This window comes from Saccopteryx leptura, chromosome 1, assembly GCF_036850995.1.
Source record: "Saccopteryx leptura isolate mSacLep1 chromosome 1, mSacLep1_pri_phased_curated, whole genome shotgun sequence".
NCBI classification, from domain to species: Eukaryota; Metazoa; Chordata; class Mammalia; order Chiroptera; family Emballonuridae; genus Saccopteryx; species Saccopteryx leptura.
The window spans coordinates 221,684,043-221,703,562 of NC_089503.1; the positions used below are offsets into that span (position 1 = coordinate 221,684,043).

The 19,520-nt window shown below is 40.0% G+C and overlaps 2 protein-coding genes across 2 annotated transcripts in view; one reads left to right on the plus strand and one right to left on the minus strand.

Moving 5' to 3' along the window:
• Nucleotides 1–6,890, plus strand: part of TLR2 (toll like receptor 2) — a 507,661-nt gene extending 500,771 nt beyond the window's left edge. Inside the window, exon 4 of the transcript XR_010751683.1 lies at nucleotides 6,835–6,890. The gene's annotated coding sequence lies outside the window, so the exon portion shown is untranslated. The remainder of the gene's footprint in view (nucleotides 1–6,834) is intronic.
• The window catches only part of DCHS2 (dachsous cadherin-related 2), a 126,475-nt gene that overhangs the window by 65,564 nt on the left and 41,391 nt on the right, over nucleotides 1–19,520 (minus strand). The window contains exons 8-12 of the mRNA XM_066360176.1: nucleotides 17,658–17,889; nucleotides 12,832–12,903; nucleotides 5,675–5,911; nucleotides 3,223–4,239; nucleotides 316–503 (exon numbers count right to left, since the gene is read on the minus strand). Coding sequence (XP_066216273.1) covers nucleotides 316–503; nucleotides 3,223–4,239; nucleotides 5,675–5,911; nucleotides 12,832–12,903; nucleotides 17,658–17,889 — 1,746 coding nt within the window. The remainder of the gene's footprint in view (nucleotides 1–315; nucleotides 504–3,222; nucleotides 4,240–5,674; nucleotides 5,912–12,831; nucleotides 12,904–17,657; nucleotides 17,890–19,520) is intronic.

The window sequence follows — 19,520 nt, forward strand, 5'->3', positions numbered from 1 at the left end:
CAATCCTGTCTGAGCATTACTGAGAATGGGGGAATCATTGTGTTTGTCTGCAAAGGGCAGAACTACATTCATCATAAAACAACTGGATTTTAAATCCCAAATAGCACCTATAACTACTGTGTTTTTTAAAAGTGGGTGTTTTGTTTTGTTTTGTTTGTTTTTTGTTTTGACATGAGCACAATTTCTAGGTCTTCTGGAAAGGAATGCATTGCATGGCTGATTTGATAAATTCACGCTTATTACCACAAGATGGAGCTCAATACAAATAACTAAGAAGACTGCACGTTCATTGCAAGGCTGTTTCACCCCCCAAACCTTGATGTGGAGTTCCTTCCCAGGGAGACACTGTGGGAAATACGGCCTGTTGTCGTTGATGTCAGTAACTGAGACATAGACCACCATGCTGGCATTCCGCGGTGGGGAGCCATGGTCGGTCACCAGGACAGTCACCTGATGGTGCCCCTGGTGCTCATGATCCAGTGCCACCCAACTGATCAGCTCGCCTGAGGAACACAGAGAAGAAAGGAGGCTGACAATGGCTGCCAGAATTCCGGCATAGTGAACCACGTCCAAAAGAGTTCACGGAAAGGAAAATCAAACACTGTGAAGCCCAGAGTAAAAGCGCAACCTTTAAGACCACATATATGAGTCCTTTGACTTTACTCTTGAGAGAATCTTCTGAAGTTTCTCAAAAAAGTGGCACTTTAAATTTGCCATTTTTCATATTCCAACTTACCAACCATCAACCATTTGAACTAAAAACAGGACCTACAGAAGCAAATTATAAAATACTCTGTAGGAATTGAGCGATAACTCAGAAGATTTTAAACCACAGCATATTCTTCTTCATAAAGCCGCACAGAACAGTGGAAAGAGGCACCTCAGTTTGCCTCAGACATCACAAGCTCTGAGTTTGGGCCCAGTTTCTCCATTTCAGACACAGAAGGAGCTCTCTGAGCCTACTTCCTTAGGGCTACCAGGAACAAAGGCAATCATAAATTCAGATGTATTGTGTAGGTTGTAAATCATTACACACACGGCAGTTGTTATCATCTCTTTAAAGTAATGGCAAGTATCTCCCTGAGAATCAAATGTATTTATCAGGCTGCAGTTTTTCTTTTCAACATACAGTTATTTATCGTTATCTCACAAAATATATGTGTAGCAGTCCATACTGACTGCCCAAATAACTCTTAATGCTTTACAAGCCTTATTTTACATATTTTTGCTCAAAGCCCACTTTTAGGCACTATCTCTCGTATTTCAACCTTGGAAACTCAGGCATAAAATTCTAACTGCCTCTCCCTATTGCCACGGGCTATTAGTGGCCAAGTGCTTTCTCTGGGGTTCCATCTCTCACTGTGGAGTTCTGCAAAGGAGCAATTTCCCAACCCGTTATGAAAATATCTATTTGTGAAACAGTAAACATGAAGCAACTACCACCCAACGTTGCTATTTCTAAGATTTTTAAATTTGTCTTTTTGTCCAAATAAAATGATGCATAAAACAAAAGAAAAGGCTGAAGTGAGGAACAAAAAAAGAAAATTCACATTTGGGTATGTTGCTGAATGAGTGAGCTTAAATGCAGTGCTTACTATGTAAATTATAATACATTTAAACAGTGCTTACCAAAAATCACACACATAACACACTGCATTTTTTTAAGTTCCAAGCTTTAATTCTGCTCTGAAAACCATAAGTTCTGAATGGTAAGCAGATTTGTATTTGATGAACTAACTTTTAGAGAGAAGTAGCAGCCGTTAAAGAGGTCAGTGGTAAAGAAGACTGTTGGGCACGGGTGATGCCAACACAAGGTTCCACGGGTGCTAGTGTCCTGGTCACCACCTGCCTGCTTGGAGCTGCAGGATGTGGAGGAGGTCATGCCTGCCATGCTTGGTGCCCTCGACCCCTGTCTTGTCACACTGTTCCCAGCGCTGGTGAATGGGAACAGATGACCAATATATAATATAGTCTTTCATGCTCTTTCCCACACTTAACCCCTCAGAGCAGAACACAGAGCATGGCAGGAATTATCGCCCCTTTTCATAGTGAGGAAGCCACACTCTGAGGCTAGGCTACTTGCTTAAAGCCATTCAACAAAACCAGGAATGCACACCTGGGCCCCATGCTAACAACTGTAGGAGAGAGACAATCATGGAGGACCCAATTGTGGTTTGCATGTTTTCAAGAAAAAATAAATAAATTACCAAGGGGAAAAGGTTGGGGAAAACTAGCCAATGGAAGAGCAAGCAGGGCCATCCTGCAGAGCTGTGCCGTTTGTGCCCTGCGGAAAGGGAACCAGTTTAGGGGTGAACGTGAGCTGAAATCCAGCCTGCAGTCTGCCTGGCTAGCGGTGGGCCCTGGTGAAAAGCTCCACCTGCTGGAGGAAAGGGCTCCTTTCCTTCATTCACACACAACAGGGGTCTTCGGAGTGAAGTGAATCAGAACTGAATTCAAATTCCATCCACTCCAGGAGTTGAGGCATCATTTACATGGGCTACGATACACGTGTTACCTCCAGGAACCGTACCAAGTGCTGACCTTCTCTTTTATCCTTCTAGCCTAGTGACCTTGGGCATGTTACTTGGGCTGCCTGAGTCTGTTTTGCCAGGTATATAGTTGCAGCATAAACATATTTCATTCGTAGGTGATTTCAGGGATTACATAAAATCCCTGCAAAAGTATACAATACAAATTTTTAAACATAACATTTTCATATTTAATTCCATAATTAAGACTTGGGAAAAACTCACTATAAATATCTGTCTGTTCCCCTTGATTCTCTTAGCAAAATGAGGATGGGAAAATATATACACAGTGGTACTGAAATCTTGGATTGGTTGCTACTTTTAAATCAATGATATTTATAATTTATAAAATAGTATTTCACTTTTTAAAATCTATAAATGAAAAAAAAAGGTTGGTGGAAGATAATTAGGCTTCATAAAAGGATTTTTATTCAATCCAGTTCTGACTATATCTCCAATTTAGAAGAGCCTTATACTATTTGCAATATGTGGTGAGAGGCAAGAGAAGTATGAATCACTATAGGTATAATTCTATTCCTTTTTACTTCACTTTATAATCAGCATACTATCATCAATAAAGTATGTGCTAAAAACTGTAATTTTAATTATATGTATGAATTAATGTTATACCTAAAAGATTTGGGTTTTGTTCATTCCAGATTTAAAGGAATAAGTGGAAGCTACAAAATGCTACCTGTATGAGGATTCATCTTGAAGAATTTTCCATCAGACAAAAGGAAATATGACAGCTGTCCATTCTTTCCCGCGTCTCTGTCAATTGCTGTAATTTTGCCTATTACCCCTTGGGGAAGGGGGCTCTCCTCAAGTTTCAAAAACAACACATCATGCAAAAAGGTAGGGGAATTGTCATTCTCATCCAGCACATGAACAATTACTGAAGTGCTCACATTTTGTGACAATCTGTCCTCCGGGATCCGGGCAAACACTCTAAAGTTATATGTTTGTGTGGATTCATAGTCCAGCTGTCGCCGCAAATAAATCCACCCGGTGTCAGGATGGAGGGCGAATGCCGCCGCGTCCGTGCCGGGCTCCAGCGAGTACAGGGGCCGGGAGGTTCTGCGCTGTGGCCCAAGCGGGTAGGCCTGGATTTGCAGTATTTGGGTCATTAATGAGAGAGACTCACTAACTTGTACTTGATAGACCAAATTTCCAAAAATCAAGGACGGGCTCAATTCTTGTTCTTCGATAACTATTGTCAGCATGAACAGGGAGGCTCGAGGAGGAACGCCGAGGTCCTGGGCCATGAGAGTTAGTGTGTGCTTTCGGGGCACGGCGCCTCCCAGACTGTCATTGAGGTACACCACCCCAAGCCCTGAGTCAATGGAAAAGAGGCTCGGATTCTGGCTTGCAATCGAGTAGCGGATGAATCCATTCCAACCACTGTCCTTGTCTTCTGCATGCGCGCGGTACACAGCTGTGCCAGGCAAGGTGCTCTGGGGTATTTTTACCTCATCTGAGGCTTTAGGAAACACAGGATGGTTGTCGTTGACATCGATCACAGTTAAGTTGACCTCTGTGGTGCTGCAGGCGGGGGAGCTGCCCAGCTGCGCCTGGACTGTGAGCACCACCACGGGCTGCGTTTCGTGATCCAAAGGCTTCTGGGTTCGAATGGTGCCCAGCCACGGGTGAATAGAGAACTTCCCGTGCAGATCGCCAGAGGAGATTCTGTAAAATATTGGTTCTGAGGAATCTGAATTTAAAAAAAAAATAAAAGAAAGAACAGAAAAATAAAGCAATCGCTGTATGTCCAAAGAATGTACCTACTAGAAACATTAAAATCTGAAAATATTAATTCGTCTACAGAGAATACTGTGTAATGTCTTACGTCTTTCTCAGCTCTCCAAAGCCTGTTGAAAAGTGGACTCCTGGCTTAAGATGCCTTAGTGGAGGAAGGTAATGTCCACTGGACAAAAGGCAAGGCACAGTCTTCCCTATCTCTCTTCATTCCTCTTGCATTAGGTAAAAGGAAAAGATAATTCAGAAAAACTGTTAGGATGTCTTTTTAACATATTGGAGGGAGCCAAGTTAAGTTTATGTGGATGTTTCTCTATGAGATCTGCCTGTGAATGACCAATACCCTCCACAAAAGTTGAGGGAAGGAACAGAGGCAGGAAAAACAGGGGCAGGACAGGACCAGGTAAGGTCTTTGAACAAATAATTCCCTTCTAGGAATTTCTCCAGCAGAGAATCTTCTACAAGTCTCATAGAACATTGCTTAAGTACTATCTGGACTAGCAAAATAATGTAAATCATTCAAATTGATAGCAAAAGAGAAATGTTTAATAAAACACATTTCTATCTAAGCTGAAATATCATTCAAACTTTTTAAAATGAGACAAAATGATGTATAGTTACCTGCAAAGTCATACAGTAGGAAAAAAAGTAGTAGAAAAAATACAGGAGAAAAAAGATAGTTGTAAGACAACAAAGATACTAGGGCCCTGGCCGGTTGGCTCAGTGGTAGAGCGTCGGCCTGGTGTGCGGGAGTCCCGGGTTCGATTCCCGACCAGGGCACACAGGAGAAGCGCCCATCTGCTTCTCCACCCCTCCCCCTCTCCTTCCTCTCTGTCTCTCTCTTCCGCTTCCGCAGCCGAGGCTCCATTGCAGCAAAGTTTGCCCGGGCACTGAGGATGGCTCTGTGGCCTCTGCCTCAGGCGCTAGAATGGCTCTGATCGTGACAGAGCAACGCCCCAGATGGGCAGAGCATCACCCCCTGGTGGGCGTGCCGGGTGGATCCCGGTTGGGTACATGCGGGAGTCTGTCTGACTGCCTCTCTGTTTCTGGCTTCAAAAAATACAAAAAAAAAAAAAAAAAAAGATACTAGGATATTTTTTTGTGTGTAAAAAAATTTAAAAGGGTGTGTGTGTGGTTTGGGAAGTGGGATACAGGAAATGTATACTTTCTACTTTTTGTTTTAGACTTCATTTTAAAAATACCTATTGCTTTTGTGATTAAAAATAAATTGTAGGATAGAAATAATGTTGAAGAACAAAGAGCAAGCCATGGGTTGTGTGGTCTTCTTTCATTCTTCTTGCATGGAGAGAAGGAAAATTTTACTCTACAGCCTAAGAAAATACAATGACCCAATAATGGACTTCAACACGGCATAAGGATTGAGTACTCACTCAAGGACTCTTTTGCTTTTACTGTTCCAACAGGACTGTCTTCAGGCACATCTTCATAAACTGAAAACGTGTACTTGGGCCTTTCAAATTCAGCAGGTGCCAGAGTTGTCTGAAGAATGTGGATTGTGACATCGGCATTAGTGACAGATGTGAGCCCGCCACCATCTCGAGCACAGACCATCAACAGAAGTGTAGTAGATTCCAAATGACTCAGAGTTGATGTTAAGTAAATAATTCCTGGGGAAGGGAAAGAAAGAATTAAAAAACAAATGACATGCAAAAAATACCAATGAACAATAGAACATCTGATCTGTTGATTCTAGTGTCATGATTAATTTTATGTCAACTTGAGTGCATCATGGAGTGCCCAGATAGTTGGTTGAACATTATTCTCTGTGTATGTGAGGGTGTTTCTAGATAGATAAACACAGAGAGATACTGATATAGATAGAGATACTGATACAGACAGAGATATAATATAGATATAGATAGATACAGATTCAGAGACAGACTCAGATACAGACACGGATACAGACATAGACACAGATATAGGTAGATATAGATATAGATGATAGATATAGATATAGATATAGATATAGATGATATAGATATAGAGATATAGAGATAGAGAGATAGAGATATAGAGATATAGAGATATAGATATACAGATACAGAGCTCCTTCGGTTTAATTTCTCTGGAGAACCCTAACTAATACATCTACTTTCCAAGCACAGACTTGAGCATGTTTGCAAAATGGTGGTCCAAAATCTGTCAAATAAACAATATTTTCCTAAAGCTTCAACATTAAACATCTTGGAAGCATAACAGTTCAACAGAAAAGCACCCATCATGCTGCCTTGTTAAGCCTACCTGCCATATCACTTGTCCAGAATGTAATGTCAACAAAGTCTATTAGTAAGAAACGAGCCTGAGATAATACTCCAGCGCTGAAGCACTACACCACCATTAACTACTATGAAGAGTGCTTAGCTTAAAACATCATATAAAGTCATTTAGAGAATGAATTTATTGGGAGGAGGGTCAGGAGTCCTACTTCCCAAAGGGAAGTGCCTTGTTAAGAAAAAAAAAAAAAGGTTTTCCAAGCCTTTTAAAACTGTACCTGACCACAGAAGGTAAATTCTTCCAATTTGTTCTTCAGTAGGTTTTTTTTTTTTTTTTTTTTTTTAATAAATTTTTATTAATGGTAATGGGATGACATTAATAAATCAGGGTACATATATTCAAAGAAAACATGTCTAGGTTATTTTGTCATTAAATTATGTTGCATACCCCTCGCCCAAAGTCAGATTGTCCTTCGCCACCCTCTATCTAGTTCTCTGTGCCCCTCCCCCTCCCCCCTAACTCTCCCCCTGTCCTCCCTCCCCCCACCCCTGGTAACCACCACACTCTTGTCCATGTCTCTTAGTCTCATTTTTATGTTCCACCAATGTATGGAATCATGTAGTTCTTGTTTTTTTCTGATTTACTTATTTCACTCCTTATAATGTTATCAAGATCCCACCATTTTGCTGTAAATGATCTGATGTCATCGTTTCTTATGGCTGAGTAGTATTCCATAGTGTATATGTGCCACATCTTCTTTATCCAGTCTTCTATTGAAGGGCTTTTTGGTTGTTTCCATGTCTTGGCCACTGTGAACAGTGCTGCAATGAACATGGGGCTACATGTGTCTTCACGTATCAATGTTTCTGAGTTTTGGGGGTATATACCCAGTAGAGGGATTGCTGGGTCATAAGGTAGTTCTATTTGCAGTTTTTTGAGGAACCACCATACTTTCCTCCATAATGGTTGTACTACCTTACAGTCCCACCAACAGTGAATGAGGGTTCCTTTTTCTCCACAGCCTCTCCAACATTTGCTATTACCCGTCTTGTTGATCATAGCTAATCTAACAGGTGTGAGGTGGTATCTCATTGTAGTTTTGATTTGCATTTCCCTAATAACTAATGAAGCTGAGCATTTTTTCATATATCTGTTGGCCATTTGTATCTCTTCCTGGGAGAAGTGTCTATTCATGTCTTCTTCCCATTTTTTTATTGGATTGTTTGTTTGTTTGTTGTTGAGTTTTATGAGTTCTTTGTAAATTTTGGAAATTAGGCCCTTATCTGAGCTGTTGTTTGAAAATATCATTTCCCATTTAGTTGGCTGTCTGTTTATTTTTATATCAGTTTCTCTTGCTGAGCAAAAACTTTTTATTCTGACTTCAGTAGGTTTTGAAAAGGAAATGTTCACTATCTTATTCCTTCATGTCTCATTTCATAGCAGTCTTAAAAGTAAGGCCTTCAAACTAGGGTGTCTGCATTAATATTTTTATATACACAGACATCTGTATATACTTATACAGATATATATATATATGCATACATATGTGTGTGTGCTATATATATACAATGTTGATGTACCCCAAATTCTTCTGTAATGGTAGAACAGACAATACTGTATTAACAAGAAACATGTTCATCAATTGCTAAGCCAAGAGTTTAGTTGAACATGGTATAGACCTTGGGCAAGAGAAGCACAAATACTTCCAGAGGAGCCCACCTCATCCCCAGGGTTCAAATAATTCTCTCAGATAAGGAGCCAAGCCCGCAGTAAAAAAATCACAAAACACCTGAGGAAGTATGTTAACATGAATGAGACTGAATACCAATGGCAGATTTCGACTGGGAAAGACTTCAGAAAATACAAATGGACAAAATGCTCTAGCTAATAGAAAAAAAAAATGATCAGAATAGGAAAAAAAATGATCAGAATAGATTTCAAGACATATCCAAACATATGTTTTTGAGAAATACACCTGGGGGAAAAAAAAATATGGACAGATGCAAGTGAAAGATAGGCAACTAGTCTTCAACTCCAACCTGATGCTCCTTAAGTCCTCTAATCTATCTCAGTGGTTTCTGGTGGACCAGCATCGGTTCTCAGACAGGTTGTTGAAAAACACTGATCTATCTGACACGTGATATTTTCTTGCTTTTGGACTCCTTTCTTTGATTGTATGATAGTTTTCTTTTGCCTTTCCAAAAAGTTCTTGGGATTTCTACAATGATCCTTCCTCCTCCTCAAACTTCTAACCATTTCTCTATTCTAGGCATTTCTCTTTGTTCTATTCACTGACAGGTCTCAAAGGCTGTTTCCTGACCACCTGCATCAAATCACCATGGATAGTTATAAAATCAAAATTTTCAGGCTCTTACACAAGTATTCTGATTTCTAGATGTGGGAAAGGATCCAGGAATTGCATTTTTTACAGACTCCACCAGTAATTTTTATTTACTCAAAAGTTTTAAAACAACTGCTATATACCCTCTCTTTCGAAATATTTCTATGTTCTTCACTAGTTATTTTATCCTAGTATCTCCTCATGTCTCCCCACCCAAATTATAGTTCTATGCCTCTGTCTAGGTGGCACTTCTTCTGGGGCACTTATCAACTGGGCATCAGCTGGTCCATCAATCATCTTAGTTAAAATTAAGAAATTATGTGCAACTCATTGCCTTTCATTAATAAATCAGTCACCATTTTCATATTTCTTTCCTTTTAAAATATCCTCAATTATTTCCTTCCTCTCTGTTTTATTACTGTCTCCTTATTACAAACCTGATAACTTTATCCCTAGATTACAATAATAACATGTTGTTATATATTTCTTGTTAATTGATATATATTTCTTGTTCAAATTTTCTAGTCCTATAATCCACCTAGCACACTGCTGCCCAGGTAATTTTCCTTAAATGTTGCTTTTACCATAGTGTGCTAGTGCTCAAATCCCTTATGTTATTCCTTATTTGCTGTAATAATTAAGTTTAAACTTCTCCATCACATGCTTTTAACTTCCTTCATAAGCCACCCCACCTAATGTAGTTTCTCATCATCCTGTCGCCCATTCTTCCACTGCAGATGTGACCATCTACAGCTGTTATTAAAATAGATACCCAGTACGATGACAAAGCACAGCTTATGGGATGCACTCATAGAGCAACTTTACTTTTGTCCTCCTAATTAAATTTGTTTTGTACAGCAAATTTGTATGTCCCTGTCCCTAAGTCAAAATTTAGGAAGCTCCTACAACTTCTACAATCACTATCAATCAATTAAAACTCTTTCTGTTAATTTAAGCCACAATAGTCTCAATTTAATAATGTGAAGATGAAGGTCCTTGTAACAATCAGTATGTTAAGTTCAGGTGGGGCACATGCTGTGGGGACAGATATAGTCGGCTCTCTCTTTGTCCACTTCAAATCCCTATTCTGAAGCTGCCTTAACAGAGGCAGACACATCGGTCTTCATACTGCCAGTCACTGGCTCCCTGTCCCCGGTGAAGCTGGCATGGCTCAAGTTTCTTCCTCTGGTCCTTTCTGAGCAAGATCTGAAACAACTTCACACCTGCTAGCTCTGTCACCAATGCCCCACGTCCTGGAGTTTGCCCCTACAAACCCCTGGATACAGTTTGTCTCCATCCCAGAAACTTCTCTTTTGTTCCCATCAGTCATTTCCCGTTAGATTTCTCAGATGAGTGACAGACTTGAGTCTGTTAGCTCCAAATCACAGAGAACACAGACTAAGTTCTCTGAGGAGTCAGCAAGGTATAGGTACCCCACCCTGCGGGAAACCCACAAACCCACAAACCCACAGCAGCTTTCTCCAAATCTTCAACCCTTTTATCAACCTTTCATACCTTTGACAAGGAGGGTAAAGCTCAGAAGAAGAATAAGACTGGTTTTCTAGTACCTCCTTCGGCAATGCTTCATAAAGCGAGACCTGAAGGATAACTTAGGCCATTAACTAGGTGAAGATGTGAGTGCAGGAGAGGGGAGGAGAAGAAAAAATCAAACGATCTCGGCAGAAGAGAAATACATGTAACGTGCCTGCAGAAGGAGGCATGTTACAGGAAAGGAGGAGGAGAAGGAGGGGGAGGAGGAAAGGAGAGGAAGAAGAGAAGAAGTAGCAGTATGAGGAAGGTGCACAGGAAGTAGAGAAGAGTGGTTGGAGCCGAGCCCACAAGGAAAGCAGGCAGATCATATAGTTGACAATAACAACGACTTGATCTTCAGCCAAAGAGCCACAGGAAGTCATTAAAGATTTTAGACCGGGGAACAAAATGACCAAATCTGTCTTTTTATTTTCAAACAAGGTCCATTTAATGCCTACATATATAAATTTTACTAGGATTCCTCTGAGCCAATGACTCCTTTAGTTGGTCTTCCAAGTCAACTGTGTATAGTAAAAACAATTTCTACTAGAGACCAAGAAGAAATCAGTGAGTTTCTTTGAACATTCACCACTTAGAAGAGAGTGTTAAGATTAGGTTTGCCCATCTGTATCCTGAATGTTTCAAAACATTCACTTTTCTTCAACACTTGAATATAAAGAGTAACTAGAAAACTATTTACTTGAATCCAATATTCTTAAATAAACTGTTTGTCAGCTTAAAATTTATGACACTATATTTTAATACTTTGAAGTACAGTGATTAATTGGTTTCTGTTTTACCCATTATCATTTTTTAATGATAATGCCTCTTGCAAATTATCATTAACTACCCATTCAAGGGATCAACATTATTTAACTTTAAAACAGACACAGATTCATTCACAGAGTCTTGATCATTTTATGTTTCAATTACTGGGTGCTTAGATTTATACATACTAATTATAATATGCAATAATGTTTGTCTATTATCTTTATCTTGTCACTTTTTATTTAAAAGAAGTCATTACTGGAATAAAATTTATTTTAATTGGTAAACAAATAAAAAAACTTAAGGACAAAGGTCCTCTCTTAATTAAATTGATTTGATCTTCAGCCACAAAAGATGAGATATTCTTAACCAACATGGTAATTCCTATTTAGAAAAATATCTGTAGGTCATTACTAAAATGGCAAGCTATGGGACAGTTAAGAACAAACACAAGCACAAAATCATGACTGTTATCAAACATGGAATTGGTAAGTGTGGTGTTCTCAAAAACAGACAGGCCAAAAACTCTGGGATATCAATACTACTTTCTTATTGGTTATTGATATTTATGATATCTCTCTTATATTCAGTTTGTGAGAATTTATTTTGCTCACGAATCTGGGTAACTGGGTTGTACTGGCTGACAAGAATAAAATGGGCTAAAAATTCTATCTGATATCGACAACTAAAACAATTATCCAAAAATGTATAAAGAATTTATAAAACTTAACACCAAAAAAGCCAAACAATTCAACTAAAAATGGTCAAAAGATCTGAATAGACACATCTCTAAAGAGGACATATGATGGTCAATGGACATATTGAAAGATGCTCAATGTCACTAATCATCAGAGGCAGATCACAGGTCAGGGACAGATCACAGGTCTAGGACAAGGTTCAAGTTCAACTTTGCCAAATAACAACTGTGCACCTTTAGGTAAGACATCAAATCTCTCTCTGCCTTAATTTCTTCCTCCACTAAATGAGGGAGCTGAATTGTAAGGTCCCTTTCATCTCTTAGAGTCTGTGATCTTATATTGGTAAAATGAGAAAACTTTCTAACATGCTTTTATTTCCTATAAAAGTGACATACACTGATTAAGTGCTTGTGGTTAATTTTAGTGTCTGTCTTGCAAATAAAAGAAAGAATTTGTTGGTGTGACTAGGCTCAGATCCTTTATGAAATGAGATGTGATATTAATGTATTAACTACATATCAGAATGTTCTATATGTACGAAAGTGGCAATCATGAAGAATTATGAGAATCATTACATGATATGAAATCTGAACATAAAACTAACATTAGAAAAGAATCTGACCTTGAAATAAAGAAAAACAGAATCTGTGCCACATTACTTAGAGTTCATATTAAAATTCATATACCCATACAACAAGAAGGCTAAACATGGAGGCATGGCTGCCCTTGTCTAGCAGTTTAATTCACTTAGTTACTCTCTTAATTATTTGTTCTCCTGTAGTGCTACTTGGATTTTGTGTACCTCACATCTGAACACAGATCAGACAGTAGGCGAGGCAGCATAAGCTTTTATTGTAAGATGTAGGAGAGCAGGAATTTTTGTCTTATTCATGAGTCAATCCCCAACACCTATAACAGTGCGTAGTACATAAATAAATAGGTATTGAATAAGTCTATATTGAAATAATGAACTTACTTCTATTTTCTACCTCCCATAAGCAATTCATTTGTAGAACTTTTACTGACTTTTCTTTATATTCACTTGCTTCTATAAAAAGAGGTAAACCACAAAAATTTAGCCAAAAGTTAATTCCTAGCAAAAAAACACACAAAACAAACAAAAAGGTAGTTGAGCAACAATAAATGACCAATACAAATGCTTGCAATCTCTGTCACCTTAAAGTAATCTGAATTAGAAGTTATGTTTGTTTGAGTGTAAAATTACTAAATAAACAGCACAAACATAAAGGCTAAGAAACCGTTCCTTTTCATGCTACTAAAGGGATACTTCAAACAATGTGGAAAAAATTTACAGATAATACATTAAATGAGATTAAAAATACATGAAAAAGAGCTATTAATAAATATGCCTCTGTGTTTCCTCCTTTTAAAACTCAAAACACTATGGTCTGCCTCATGCCCACATCAAAGGAACCCAACTAACTGAGAATAAGAGAAATGAAGGCTCACTTCAATATCTCTCTCCTGGTGCCTAAACACATTTTGAAAAAATGTTCTTTGAACTCACAACACACTTAGAAAACTAGAAACAGACCAGGAAGATAAACCCACAAGAGAAAACAACCATGACATCGCCACACCCCCCCTCCCAGTTTTCTCCAAAACATTGTTCTTACCAGATGAATACAGTAAGTCAAAGAGTTCTATTTTTAATGCATGAGCCCTGCTTGTAGCACAAATAGGTCAATGGAAAAATCTCTTGTCTTCAAGAAAACATGAGCTTATAACACATACTAGGTGAGCTTATAGAATAGCATGTCCGGGCCCTGGCCAGTTGGCTGAGTGGTAGAGTGTCCATCCAGCATGTGGATGTCCCAGGTTCAATTCCTAGTCAGGGCACACAAGAGAAGCAACCATATTCTTCTCCATCCCACTCCCTCCTCTCCCCCTTCTTTCTCTTTCTCTCTCTTCTCCTCCTAAAAGCCATGTCTTGATTGGTTTGAGCACATCTGCTCCAGGTACTGAGGATGGCTCCATGGAAGCCTCTGCCTCAGGTGCTAAAAATAGCTCAGTTACGAGCATGGCCCCAGGTGGGCAGAGCATCAGCCCCAGATGGAGGTTGCTGGATGGATCCCAGTCAAGGTGTATGAAAGATTCTGTCTCTCTATCTCCTCTCCTCTCACTTGGAGAAAAAAAAAAAAAATAGCACGTCTAATATAAGAAGCATGAAATGAAAGAGCAAATGGACCAGGCAGCAAGATAATGAATGTCTCAAAGAGAATTTGAGAGTAACTTGGGGAGAACTGACAACATAGAAACTTGCTCATCAATTCTCAATATTCACCTTGTACAACATAACCATATATAATTATACAGTGATATAATCAATTATATATATAAAAACAATAATCTACATAAATATAAACATTAAAATATTTATTTAATGTATAAATCTGGAGACATGCCAGCCAGCACAGACAAGCTGGAGAGAAAGTGTAGGAGTATGGGATGGGTTTTTTTGTTTGTTTGTTTGTTTGTTTTTTGTTTTGTTTTGTTTTTTTGTATTTTTCTGAAGCTGGAAACGGGGAGAGACAGTCAGACAGACTCCCGCATGCGCCCGACCAGGATCCACCCGGCACGCCCACCAGGGGCGAAGCTCTGCCCACCAGGGGGCGATGCTCTGCCCCTCCGGGGCGTCGCTCTGCCGCGACCAGAGCCACTCTAGCACCTGGGGCAGAGGCCAAGGAGCCATCCCCAGCGCCCAGGCCATCTTTGCTCCAATGGAGCCTTGGCTGCGGGAGGGAAGAGAGAGACAGAGAGGAAGGAGGAGGGGGGTGGAGAAGCAAATGGGCGCTTCTCCTATGTGCCCTGGCCGGGAATTGAACCTGGGTCCCCCGCACGCCAGGCCAACGCTCTACCGCTGAGCCAACCGGCCAGGGCCTTGGGATGCTTTTTGAGGAAAAGTGGAGCAGGCCACGAACACTGACCATGCTGTGGTGAGGAAAGAAGATACCCAAAATCCTGCGCGCTGAAACAGCAATGGCACTCCCTTGCAGTTTCTCATGAGAATGTAATAAAGGTTTAAATCAGTTTTTAATTATTTTTAAATGGTACTTGTTCTTTCATTATATATATATATATATATATATATATATATATTGTCTTCAGGAAAACATGAGCCTATAATACACACTCGGTGAACTTACAGAATAGCATGTCTGATATACAAAACATATACATACGTACAGATAGATGGACAGACGGATAGATACAAGCAATTCCTTGAGACTGCATTCACTTTGGCAGTTTCTGTAGAGCTATTCCTCACAGGGGAAGTGAGCAAGCCCAGCTTTCTACAGGCTACAACAAAAGCACAAATCCAGAAGAAGAAACCATATTCCAAACTGCTGCTTGTTCTATTCTTCTGAGAACATCAACAGTTAGATTACTTTGCATGGCCTGGCCTGGAAGCTTATTATGTGCAATACAGAAAATGTATGTGAGGTGGCAGTCAATCAACAGACGAACTGGAACTCAACTGTTCAAATTGGAGACTTCCTGTTCACTAGGCAACCTTTTCCCATAGCTAGTCAGGATGCTGTTCAGTTCTCTTATATCTAATGCATTACCAGCTCTCATGAATTTCTCATGAGTTGTGACTAAGTGCAACTGAATTCTAAGTACTGCTAGACTGAGAAATGTCTTCAACCTAAACGCACTGACATGAAAATAATATAGGTACCAACCAAAAATAACCCAAAGCCAGATCCATTACAAAATTTCTCTTTGTTTTAAAGAAAAAATTCCATAATACTTTCTTAGATAATGACTCACATAGAGTGATCTTCGTGATTAACAACGGCATTTGTCTTATGGCCGGTGCCAGGAATGGGAGCCTGTGGCAGACTGACACCAGTGCGACAACAGAGATCTCTCCTAAAAGCAGGACACCGTGCAGCTCCTTCTCCAAGACCATCCAGGGGAAACTAGATGGTGAGTGTGTTGATGTCTTCTGAAAACAATCTGCTAAATGCTTTTTGATCCTGCGCCCTGATTCCTGGCTGACCTATATAATTTTGGCAATGCTATTGCCCTGGAGGGCCTGGCGTTGTGACAAGCAGTTAAGGTCCTCAGTTTAGAAGAATTTTCAAAAAGCCAAGATAAGCAGACCAATTTCCTAAAAAAGCATGTTCTTCTGATCTTTTAAATGTTAAAGGGCCATGTCAGTGGATTATTTTTTGCCTTATAAAAGACTGCCATTGTAAACAACTAATCCCCCAGCAGACACACGCAGCAGATGAAATACACTTTCAAAGCAAGAAGCAGTGACTCTTTACCGTTTGAAGCTGGGTGAGAAGGTAAACTAACTTGTTTGATTAGATGTCCCATGTAAATTACTATGCGCTGCTGATGAATGTGGTTGTTGCAAAGGGTTTTGTAAAGATCCATTAGGACAATACACAGAGCATGCGTACCTTGGCACCTGACATTATGATCACCGTCACAATCGGCACACATTCTGCCCATGGTCAGATCAGGTGCTCTAAGAAGAAACCTAACATCCAAGAGTTATCTGAACTCCCATGTTCTCTAAAGGGCTATTCACAATAGTCAAGTTGTGGGAATAACTGAACTGTCAATGAATGAGTAAAGAAAACATGGTATGTACACACACTGGAATTATTTAGCCTTTAAAAAGAAGGAAATACTGTCACATGGGACAAAATGGATGAACCTGCAGGACATTACTATATGAAGTGAAATAAACAGTCACAGAATGAAAAATACTGTATTATCCCACTTCTATGAGGTATCTAAAATAGTCAAACTCATAGAAGCAAAGAGTGGGGTGGTGGCTGCCAGGAGGTGACAGGGAGGGAGAAGCCAGAAGTTGCTAAACAGTGGGAACAAAATTTCAGTTAAGCAATATGAATAATTTCCAGAGGTCTCCTGGCCAACATTGTACTACAGTCAACAGTAAAGTATTGTATACTTAAAAATTTGTTAAGAGGGCAGATTTCATGTTAAGTGTTCTTACTACAAAATAAAATAAAATTTTCTTAAAAGAAGAAATGTAAAAAGCAAAAAAAGTTATTTTTTGCAGCCTCATTTTTAGACCAGAATATCTCTAATATCTCAAAAGTAATGTAATAGACTTGAAATTTTATGTGTTCCAGCAATAATTATTTCAAATGTTATTCTGTTAATAAGAATCCAATGGGAAGGGGAGACTAACAACTTAAATACTGATTATTTCTAAAAAAAAAACCCTCAGTTTGCTCACTAGACTTCTTTGGCAGAAACATAATTATCATATTAGAGAAATAAAAGGAACTTCAGGTATTACTTTAAAAAAACAACAACAAGGAAACTAAGACCTCCAAGGAGATTATGGACCGCCAGAGCTAGTATACATATTAGGAAGGGATGTCTGTGCAGCACTCTCTGTACTAGTAGGATTCGTACACTGAAATGATGCACGTCATCCTTAGATGGCACTTGGAAAAGAAATACTACTGGCCAGTTGTTTCTCATAATTTACTGCCTTTAATCCTTGTGGAAACTTTGCAACATATGAATTATTAGCACTACTTTTTTTAAGGTAAAGAGACTAAGGCCAATGAAAATCATACAACCACGAGGAGGCTAGCTGTGATTCAGACCCAGGTCTAACCTAACTACAAAGCCCTGGGTCTTTTCAATATACCCTTGCTGCTCTAGAAATTGATATGAGTCTTGTAACACCTTGGTTTTTTTTAAAAAAAAAAATCACCTGATAATTCTCTGGCTATTCCACAGAAGTTACTGATTTCAGAGAAAGACTGTTCCAAGATCACATACCTGTGGTAGAGTCGATGGTAAAAAGGGAGGACAGGTCACTGGGGACAAGCTCATAAGCCACTCTTCCATATACTCCAGAATCCCTGTCAGTGGCAAGCACATTGACGATCTCAGTTCCCGGCTGGGTCTGGCCGCTAATGCTCAGCACGTAGGTGGATGGGTTAAACACAGGTTCATTATCGTTCACGTCCTCCAGTTCCACACGAATAAAAGCTTGGGCGCTCAGTCCACCCTGTTGATGAATGAGAAGTGATTACAAATGGATCTCTCCCAAACACTGGGATACAGAATAACTGACAAAGATCCTAGAACAGACTTTTTTTGTGTGTGTGTGTGTGTATTTTTCTGAAGCTGGAAACGGGGAGGCAGTCAGACAGACTCCCGCATGCGCCCAACCGGGATCCACCCGGCACGCCCACCAGGGGCAACGCTCTGCCCACCAGGGGGGATGCTCTGCCCCTCCGGGGCCTTGCTCTGCCGTGACCAGAGCCACTCTAGCGCCTGGGGCAGAGGCCAAGGAGCCATCCCCAGCGCCCGGGCCATCTTTGCTCCAATGGAGCCTTGGCTGTGGGAGGGGAAGAGAGAGACAGAGAGGAAGGAGTGGGGGGGGGGGTGGAGAAGCAAATGGGCGCTTCTCCTATGTGCCCTGGCCGGGAATCGAACCCCGGGTCCCCCACACGCCAGGCCGATGCTCTACCGCTGAGCCAACCAGCCAGGGCCTAGAACAGACTTTTAAAACAAATTTATATATAGATATAAAACTTGAAGATGAGCTCATGTGTAATAGCACAGTATTGCTACTTCAGCACTTATTCTTAAATATAAATGTGATTACACTTAAAGTACCCATGAGGCAATAATTTCAGAGTAGAGACCAAAGATATTCAAAGAGAGTTTTCCTGATGTCCAAAGAGAAAAAAAAAATTCACCTTTATCTCCAGGGTAGTTTTAAACATTAAGGAGAAAGGTAAGGAAGCATCAGTGGAGGATACAACATTAGAAAAGCTCATCAGTGAAAAGCCATTTGAATTAAAGACTGACCTGTATGAGGGAGCTAGACTTCAGTTAGCTGGAGGTAAAGCATAACAGAAAAAAAGAAAGAGCAAGTGCAAAGGTCCTGAGGCAAGAGTGCAGGGTACATCTAGGCCTGTTCAGGGAACAGAAAGGCAGGGACAGATGATGGAGGGCTCTGTGAGCCACTTGACTTAGATTGTCACTGTTCAGTACTCTGGCTGCGCTATTCAGAACAGACCAAAAACCCGCAGGGGTGGAAGGAGAAAAACCATGTAAAAGGCTATTAAGAATTGTCAAGTTTGGAGTGGATGGTGGCAGTGAAGATAGTAATCCTAAATACTTGGGGCCAGATTTCTTTCAGAATCCTGAATGTTTCAAGTCTTGGAAAAGTAACATATGGCATAAAATTGTGAGAAGTGTGTCCGATACTGTTTATTTTGTGTCACCTCCATTTCAAAACAAGGAAAAAGAGAGAGCATACAATAGGAGGAAATAATCCTCTGTAATTTTTACTTGTCTAAAGTAAGACATATGTTCCTACTTTAAAGCACCATTTTCCATTTGTATCTGGTACATTCTGATACTTTCATCTTTGACAAAAACCCTTGGTAAGTTACACAGCCTGGGTTTTCTCACTCATGTGTCCTCCCCCTTCTCTTGCTTTCTCTCTCTCTCTCTTTAAATTTTTTTCCCCTTTGTTTTCTGCCATGGCAGGGAGGCACTGAGGAGGAAAATAAAAGACAGTGGAGAAGTCCTGGAAGTGAGGCCTGCTGCCGTGCGGGTCTGGAGGAAGGCCACGTGGGGCAGGGGGGAAAAAAGGGTACTTTTGGGATGACACTAAGGATTCAT